Raw genomic sequence first — 9430 nt, 5'->3', positions numbered from 1 at the left:
AACTCCAGTGTTCAGAGGCATGGTGGAAAGTTTTATTCTGAAGTTGACTTCAGAATGCATACAAGATGATGTATTTTTTTCTTCCATAGGTATTCCTTTGAGTTTATTTTTTCCCTTCTTGCTCAGGATCTCGTTCACAGCTATGAGGTCCCATTGCCTAGAAGAACATCGCATTGGCTTCTGCATGGAAAGGAGGACTGCACTGTGTGTGCACTGTTCTTAATGGACCTTTTATCTCTTTCAGAAAAAGGAATGAAGAAAATGAGCAACATCTACGAATCAGCAGCCAATACCCTGGGAATTTTTAACAGCCCATGCCTGACTAAAGTGGAGCTGCGAGTTGCGTGCAAAGGCATATCAGACAGGGATGCCCTCTCAAAACCAGATCCTTGTGTCATCCTTAAAATGCAGTCACATGGCCAGTGGTTTGAGGTGAGTGTTTAATAAAATGAAAATTATTCTTCTCATGCTTTAGGATGGCATAGACAAACTGAGGAAAAACTCAAATAACAAGAATAAAGAGAAGAAGCAATTTGAAGCCTGTGGCATAATCTTATAGAGCACAGGGAGACTTTCCATTAACTCTAACACGCTTTGAATCAGACCTTTAATGATACTTTGAACTTCTCTTTGGAGTCTAGATTAAAACTAAGATGATTAAAGAATGAAGCATAATAAAACTTTTCCCTTTAGGCCCTCTTGTTTCATAAAAGCCATATAATAGCAGAGATAATTATAGTGACCATCATGCTTTTCAATCTAAAGAAGAATAATGCTGTGGGAGAGAGGAGTATTTATTACTAGTTGGCAAGGAATTTGGTGACAGAGTAGTTTGATTTGCAAATATTGAGCATTACAGTTGGAATCACAGTTGAAGTTGGTAACTCTAATGCATTTGCCTTATCAATTTGCCTTGAATTGGAGATTGCATGTATGGTTAAAATCCCACTTGGTGTTTTTTTGCCTAGTCTTAGAAACCATTTGATTGATAAATGGAAACAGGATGTCTTAGAGACATGCAAATTGTAAATAAAGAACATTAGGATGGAATGTAATATTTTAAGTGAAATCTTGGTAGTTATTTTACTTAAAAGTTAACACTTGAGCGTGATTAATCAAGCTACAAGGTGTGAGTTTTAATTGAAAGGATGCATGAAAAAATTAGTGTATTAAATGCAGTTTTTGTTTTGAGTGAGTGTTCTCTTTTCAGCAGTTTCAGTATTCAGAATAAGATTGCCTAAACTATGACAGTTATCTATCAAAACATAATAATAGCTACGAGCATATGCAGAAGGCAAAATCCTAAATTGATGGGTTTTTAATTTAGCATTTTCAGCCAAGTCTGTCAGATTTGGAGGTTTTGTTCCGGTAATTCCAATTGTGTGATTTTTGACCTACGGACCTCTGAAATTTTTCCAGTGCAGGGTCAGCACCTGCATAGCAAAATTAAGGCTTTTTGGTGGTAGTCTTCCTCATTTCTCAGATTGCTGGTATCTGGTAGAAAATGTGTCTATAAGGAGAAATAAAAATCTCACAATCATCCTAGTGTTAAAAAATCAGTGTCTTCATGTAATTGAAATTTAAGATGATACAATAGCCTAAAAAAATGTAATTCTAGGTAACCATGTGGAAAGGAATGTTTAGCTGCACTGTATGTAATCACTCAAATACTAGAAATTAACCAAGCAATGGATTAAAGGTCAAAATAAGTGAAATGTCCCTGTCTGGAAAGGACAAACTGAGATCCTTTGGGCCATCTCAGTTCTCTGGATAACTTTGAGTACATTTCACAAGGTTTGTCTGTGGCTAGTTATGAGCAGGATAAGTAGCTTTAAAATATATATTCGTATGTTGTAACCGAGATTCCCTTTATTTAATGTGTTTTTTAATTTGGAGAGTGATTGTCTGAATAAAGTAATTCTTGCAGAACAGATCTAATCACTGATATGATTGTCACTTTACGTCGGTTGCTCCTACTGTCTCATGAAAGTCCAGGGTGTTCATTTTAGTATGAACAAAAAAGTTTTATTAGCTCATATTCCTTTCAGTGCTGCAGAGCTAATAGAGCTCTGACATGATGAGCCTTTTCCTATTCTGGCCCACACATTCTCAACAGAATTTTTAATTAAGTTCCAACTGCTGACTTAAATTGAGCAGAGTCACTCAGGTATAGCTGAAGACATAATTTGGCTGGAAGAATCTTCAGCTGATGACAATCAATGATCCAGTTAGACCTGAGACAGCAGACAAACTTATAATTTTTTAAAAAGATCTAATTCCCCGTGAAGTGAGCGTATTCAACATAGAAATCACTAAATGAAAACCCAAAGAGAAGTGAAACTTAGAGTTTTGCATCTATGGATTTAGTGACTTCACAAACTTGTCTGGAATTTCCAGATACCTTAAACTCCTTGTAGATTGGATGTCTCCAAACAGACTGTAGCAAAATTCTGTATTACTGAAACATGCATAGTGATCACATATTCTGGTTGTGTGGAGGATTTATCAACAGGGAGCAGCTGGTTTGAAGGTGTCTGAAATACGGGTTGCGGTCTGTATATGATGGTGCTCTTGCAAATAGGTGCTGTTGAAATGTATGGAAGGTACTGAAGGCTGGCTGCACAGCCCCTTCTGGGCCAGATGCAGCTGGAGCTGGTGGGCTTAGGCTGATGGGATTCCATTGTGCATGCAATTAGAGATGCTAGGATGTGATGGATTCACTCTACAGATGCAGACAATCCCTGAAAGTGAGGAATCTGTGCATATTTGCCTCTGGGAAAATTTTGATAAAACATGTCAGCTTGTAACTGAGGAGAAAAAGGTTTTTTATTTTTTTGTTTTTCAGTTCTGCAATACTGTGTGTGCATATATGTGTGTTTGTGTAAATTATGCCACCCGCATATATAAACATAGAATGAAAATATCCATGCTGTTGTAGAGTGGGTAGGTGCTGTTTCTGGAGACTGGAAATGGCATACATATGTATTTTTTATTTTATTTTTTTAATGTGATAGTTTTTCTTTTTTTTTGTTCTTTAAAAAAAATAATAAAAAGAACAGTCACAGAATCACAAAATGGCTGAAGTTGGAAGGTACCTCTTGAGGTGATCTAGTCTGACCCAACTACTCAAGGAGGGATGCCTAGAGCCAGTTGCCCAGGACCATGTGAGATGTTTTTTGAATATATCTAAGGAGGGAGACTCCGCAACCTCTCTGGGCAACCTCAACCAGTCCTTGATCACCCTCACAGTGAAAAAGTGTTTCCTAATGTTCAGAGGGAACCTCCTGTGTTTCAGCTGGTGTCCATTGCCTCTGGTCCTGGCACTGGCCATCACTGAAAAGAAGCCTGGCTCTGTCTTCTTCGCACTCTCCCTTCAGATATTTATATACATTGATAAGATCTCCCTGGAACCTTTTCTTCTCCAGGCTGAACAGTCCCAACTCTCTTAGCCTTTCCTCCTGTGTTGAAGTGCTCCACACCCTTCATCATCCTTGTGGCCCTTTGCTGGATTCTCTCCGTTATGTCCATATTGCTCTTTTACTGAGGAGACTAGAACGGGACCCATCACTTCATGTGTGGCCTCACCCGTCCTGAGTAGAGAGGAAAGATCATTTCCTTCTAACTGTTGGCAATACGTTGTCTAATGCAGCCAAGGATACCATGTGCCTTCTTTGCAACAAGGGCACGTTGCTGGCTCATGTTCAGTTCAGTGTCCACCAGGACCCTTAATTTCTTTTCTGCAAAGCTACTTTCCAGCTGGTCATGCCTCTCAGCATGTACTGGTGCATGGGGTTATTCCTCTGCAAGGGCAGGAATTTGCACTTCTTGTTGAACTTGATGAGGTTCCTGTTGGCTTGTTCCTCCAGCCTGTCCAAGGTCTCTGGATGGCAACATAACCCTCTAGAGTATCAGCCACTCCTCCCAGTTTTGTGTTGTCTACAAAGTTGCTGAGGGTACGCTCTGCTTCATCATCCAGATCATTAATGAAGATGTTAAGCAGGTCTGGACCCAGTATTCATCCCTGGGGTACATGGCTAATCACTGACCTCCAACTAGATTTTGCATTGCTGATGACCAGCCTCTGGGCCTGACCATTCAGCCAGTTTTCAATCTCTTTCTCTCTCTGCTCATCCATTCCATGCATCAGCAGGCTTCTCTATGAGGATCTTATGGAAGACAGTGACAAAGGCCTTACTGAAATTTGGGTAGACAGTGTCCGCTGCTCTCCCCTCATCTACCAAGCCAGTCACTTCATCATAGAAGTTTGTCAAGTTGGCCAAGCATGACTTCCCCTTGGTGAAACCATGTTAACTACTCCTGATAATTTTCTCATCCTTAATGTCCCTGGAAGTGGTTTCCAGGATTAACTGCTCCATCACGTTTCCAGCAATTGAGGTGAGATTGACTGCCCTGTAGCTCCCTGGGTCATTTGAGGATAGCCACGTTACTCCTCAGATGTGAAACCCTTAGGAGCACCGGCAGGACATGGAGAAGTACTCAATTAAGTCTCAGGTCTGGCCCAACTACGCTTGCTGTTTTTTCTCTTCCTGTCTGGGTATATGTTTCCCTATAAACAAACCTGCACGCACATATGCACACAAGCCTCCTACGCCTTTTCTCTGTGTGTATATGTTGATGCTGTCTGAAAGGCACGATCTGCATCAATCTAGAATTAAAATATCTTGTGTCTCCCAGGAAAATTGGCAGTTTACTCTTTCCCTCACATGAAGTTTGCGTTTTCAGCCTGAGATGACAGTGTGTGGTATAGCAGAATTTAAGATTACGCTATCCATATGTACTAAAAGACAATTTGCTGACCCAGGACTTAATTTTAGCCTTTCTGGCCTTAGTTTTAGGCGGGTACACTTGCAGGGGGGCCAAATGTTTTGGATTGTTTTAATTGTTTGTTTAAGATAATTTGATGGCTGTTTTTTCCATATTGATTTGAATGTATTCAAGGAGTTCAATTACTGAACTAAGCTTCAGATGGTGAGTGGTCGAATGGCATAGTAGAAGCAGGCAAAGGTACCTGATGATAAATTCCTTTACTCCAATGATTATTTTGCCCACCTGCAGTGTGAATGTCCTTGTGTAATAAATGTTAATTGCATATAGCACTGCAGTCTTCAGCCGAGATTTGCTAGCGCTGAAATTCCCATTAACTTCTTATTCCTAAGAAAGCAGCTTGGGCCTGTTCAAAGGTTGTTGTCTGCATATGGCAAGTACACATGTTATTTTGAAAGTCGGGTAAGTTGCTGAGCTGTGTCTGGTCATACAAGATTTACATGAGATCAGGAGGTGTAAAATAGCCTGAAGTAGCCAAATAGAACGTGATGTCTATAACTATGAAAAGAGAAGAGGAGCTTAAAAAGATAGTAGCCATGTTTGGAAATCAGAGAGGATTTCCTTTAGCTGTACTCACAGCTTTCTGCAGCAGGACAGAGAATATCTTCCACCTTGTGGTTTTGAACAGCCAGACAGACTTTTTGCTTTTTCCTCTAAGCTTTTATTAAACTTAAACTAACTGCAGAGCAAATAAAGCAGCACCCAAAGACAACATGCAGTTGCTAAAATTCATGTTGATGGAACTAGGTGAATTTTTTGGTTGAATAGCTTTGTTTGCTGAAATAGGTTTTGTCATTAAAATGTTGACTGAGATCGCAAATTTGGTGAAACTCAGTGAGTCTTGATAAAAGTCTGTTGGGCAAACCCACAACTTTTCATTTTGGTGTTTTTAAAATAAAAGGCATTCGCTTCTTACTTAGTGTGACATTTGATTTCAAGGATCAGCTTGGTGTGATTAAAAAACCAAAACTGAGTTTTCTTTTTTTTTTGCTTTTGCTTTGAGCACTAACCCTGCGCATCCACACAGACCTTCATGAAAACAGACAGTAGAGACCAGTTAGCTTGGAAATGCGTTGAGCTAGTTAATGTGTAGAATACTGGTGTAGCCTACTAAACCGCCTGCCTGGGAATCAAGCTACAGGAAGGACACGGTCTCGCTTTTTGTCTCTATTTGCTTTTCCCCTTACTCTTGCTCTCTCTTTTGCTTTATTTCTGAATTAATTCCAGCATCCTTCTCCTTCTTCCTTCTCTGCCTCCTCTCCTGCCTCAGCTCCCCATTTCGATTCCCAGCACTTGCTGCCTCATCTTGCTCCTCTGCATGTTGGAGAGTAGGGAAGATTCCCTGCCCCTTCCTAGCATGGAGAAAGGATCTGAAGAGAAGACCTTGAGGCAGACTTTATCTACTTGTTTCCATAGATACCCAAAAGCTTCTCTCATGTTATCCATCTGTGGCTGTTACAGCCCACCGCAGAAGCCAACAAGCCATGAAATAGGGGAGTCTGTGGATTGACTCTGTTCCATGACTCTACCAAACTGTTTCAAAATAACTACAAAAGCCCTGTGAAGAGAAAAAAAAAAAAGCATATATAAGGAAACACAAATAAATACATCTTTTTCAGTTCATGTAAATGAACAGAGTAATAGAGGAAGCATTTGGATGGCACTGAAAGTTTAATGATCAGAAACAAGAACTACCACCACCAGCAGCCATACCGAATCAGGCTCAAGGGCAGTCTAACCTCATCTTGCGTCTGCTAGTTGGCGACAGTGAAGAAGTGTGAGATCAGAGAAATATAAAAGTGTCTTTCCAGCTTGCTTTGACAGCCCTCAGTGATCTGCAGCTCAGGGAGATCTTAAACAACAGTTTATGTCTTTATAATTAAAAAGTGTTGGTAGATTTATCTTCCATAACTTTGTTCAAATAATTTGAAAAGTTTCTGTATTTAAAAAAAAACCCCAATTTTCATGATATCCTGGGACAGAATTCTGCATCTTAAGTAGCTGTTGAATAAAGTAATATTACTTCTATTTTTTGAACTTGCCACTTGCCAATTTGTTTTAAATCCCTTGTTCCTGCATTGGAGGAGACACTATTGATTTTCTCAATGCCTTTAGGAATTTTAGTCTTATGATTTGTCTATGACTGTATAAGGCGGCAACTGTTAGGTCCTATATTTTGAAGATTAAGCATATCTATCCCATCAAGGAACATAGGTTAGTTTGGATGGTTATTTGAACCCTGTTTATTTCAGAACATTTTAGGGATACACCACCAAAAGCTATTGCTGTATTCCCATAGAAGTTTTCAAGCAGTGATTTGGGATTTATTCTTTGCTTTAAAGAGCTTCAAGGCTTCGCAATGGGCTGGTTTGTTGGATGTTTGTAGGCTTTTTTTTATTATTTTTTTGAAATACTTGTCAATGTTAGAGCAGATTCTACATGTTCTTTTTCTGATTTCACTGTAAGATTTCAACTTGGTGAACAGGCATCCTGCACAAAATTAATTTTAACTAATGAGGTAGCAGTAAGATGAACATACTGTCTTACAAAGATTTTTTTTTTCTCTGACAAAGAAAGGGAGTTACAAAGTTCTGATGAGATGTTTTGTATCAGATTATGCACAATTTGGTGGCAGGGAGATGCTTTCACTGAACAGCTATTATGAAATGAGCTCCTCTCATTGTGAAGAAACTTCTGATTCATTTGCAGATTTGAGATTTCTTCTCTTCTGGATGTAGAATGGGGCTGATAATTGGAAATGCTACCTGATTTTTCTCTGGCCAAAGCTTAGGACAAAGTCTTTGATGAAATACTAGATTTATTGAAGATACCTTTGGATTCCTGCGAATCTTGGCTCATGAAAGCCAACAGGGAAGAAATGAGTCTTTAATTGAAATGATCAAGACCTTCATCAGAAAAGATAGGCAATGAGATTCTTTTTAATTAAGCCACCATGAGGCCAAGGTCCTACCATTCCTTGCTCGGAGTTGGCAGTCTAGCTGCTTGGTCCCTACTACCCAGATCTCTCACGTCTTTAGACTGCTTGGGCTTGTGAACAGATCTGTGCCCTGCATGTCTTGCTGGTGATATATTAGCAAAAGTGCTGATTGCTGACCTTTGGACCTGAGAAGAAATGGGAGCAGTCCTACTGCATTCATTTCCCAAGGAATATTCCTAGAAGATGATGCTTAGGAATTTTTCAGGTGCCCTTAGAGCCCTCTTGTTCTAACTCGTCAAACAGAAAGCTGTGATCTTATTTGCACCACAGCAATGTGCCTGTGTATATGGCTTTATAGCCTATTGTATCGTCATAATTCAATACTGTATTTTTCTTTCTCCTTTTTCATTAAGTGTATGTTGATGCTAATGAATGCTTCTTTTCTCAAGACCGTTTGGTAACCTCTGTTGCTGCCAGCATTTGATTTTTAGCTTCTGCTGCTAGTGAATTTCCCTGAAGTTTTTCTGTATGGTGAGAATGACAAAGACAGCTCATCTTTTTCGATCACGGCTGGAAGTCTGCAGGGTCAGGCTGCAGGCTAATTGAATATTTTAGCTTGGTCCATTCTCAGCCTGAATTCATCTAATTGGATATTTTACTTTTCAAGCCTTAATATTTTGGAAGAATGTCTCTGCTCCAAAGGTTTGCCTGTTGAGGAGCTCCTGACATAAACTTTCAGGAAAAAGAAAAGTTCTCCACATTCTCTCTACAACGATTTAAACAGAGGAAAGCCCTGATGCTGACAGCGAATAACCACCTGTCTTCTGAGAAAAACAGACTTGGTATCTTTTGTCATAAATTCTTAGCCTTAAATGTCTATTTAAAAAGTACATGCTTTTTGAAAGACCATTTCATTATAATCAAAGCAGGAGGGAATCTACTGTGAAGTTTTCCTCCATGTCCTACAGAACATCTTTCATAACAGTCAGTTCAACTCCTACTGCACTGAATACATTTTTGCAAACATATATGCATAAACTCAAAACCTGGAATTGCGTTTTATATTACCCTTCTTCTTAAAAAGAAAAACCCTCTGCTTCTCCCAGGTCTTTTCGAACTACTTATGCAAAGTCAGAAATCTGAAAACTAAAGGCTGTAAATCTTTTGTGTTGGCAAATATTTGATTAGAAGCTGGTACTGGGAATTTTCGCCTCCTGTGCCTAGTTCACAAACATGAACGTCATTAGGTTTTGATGAGATTTTTCTCTTTACACCCCAGGTAGTAATAAGTGACTATTTATTTTAAATCCTTTTTATAATAACTTTTTTGCGTTTATCTCATCCATCATTGCTGCTTTCTCTTGAGCCTTCTCCTTGTCTCAGCATTTAAACATAGCCACAGTGCTTTTTCCCCGTCTTTTTAAATCAACTAGTCTTTAAACTTGAACTCATTCGAATCAGATTGTCTCAACTGAAGTTAAATGCTGTCGCTTTGAGTCAATACACATGAACTGTCATAATGTTCCACTACCTCAAACAGCAGTTTCTGCCTCTGTAGTGCTGTTTGTGAAATGTAATGGATGTGCAAAGGAGAGAAAGAAAACTTGTCATAGAAGTCTGTTTTCTTACTGAGAGTGGTCGTGTTTG

At 39.3% G+C, this 9430-nt stretch overlaps 1 protein-coding gene across 1 annotated transcript in view; it reads left to right on the top strand.

Moving 5' to 3' along the window:
- The first annotated feature begins 252 nt into the window (after nucleotides 1–252).
- Nucleotides 253–9430, top strand: part of CPNE4 (copine 4) — a 201067-nt gene continuing 191889 nt past the window's right edge. Inside the window, exon 1 of the mRNA XM_086615143.1 lies at nucleotides 253–432. Within this exon, the coding sequence (XP_086471269.1) occupies nucleotides 253–432 (180 nt within the window). The remainder of the gene's footprint in view (nucleotides 433–9430) is intronic.

The sequence above is a fragment of the Tauraco erythrolophus genome, chromosome 7 (assembly GCF_009769465.1).
Source record: "Tauraco erythrolophus isolate bTauEry1 chromosome 7, bTauEry1.pri, whole genome shotgun sequence".
In the NCBI taxonomy this organism is placed as follows: Eukaryota; Metazoa; Chordata; class Aves; order Musophagiformes; family Musophagidae; genus Tauraco; species Tauraco erythrolophus.
This window is presented reverse-complemented; position numbering and strand designations above follow the sequence as displayed.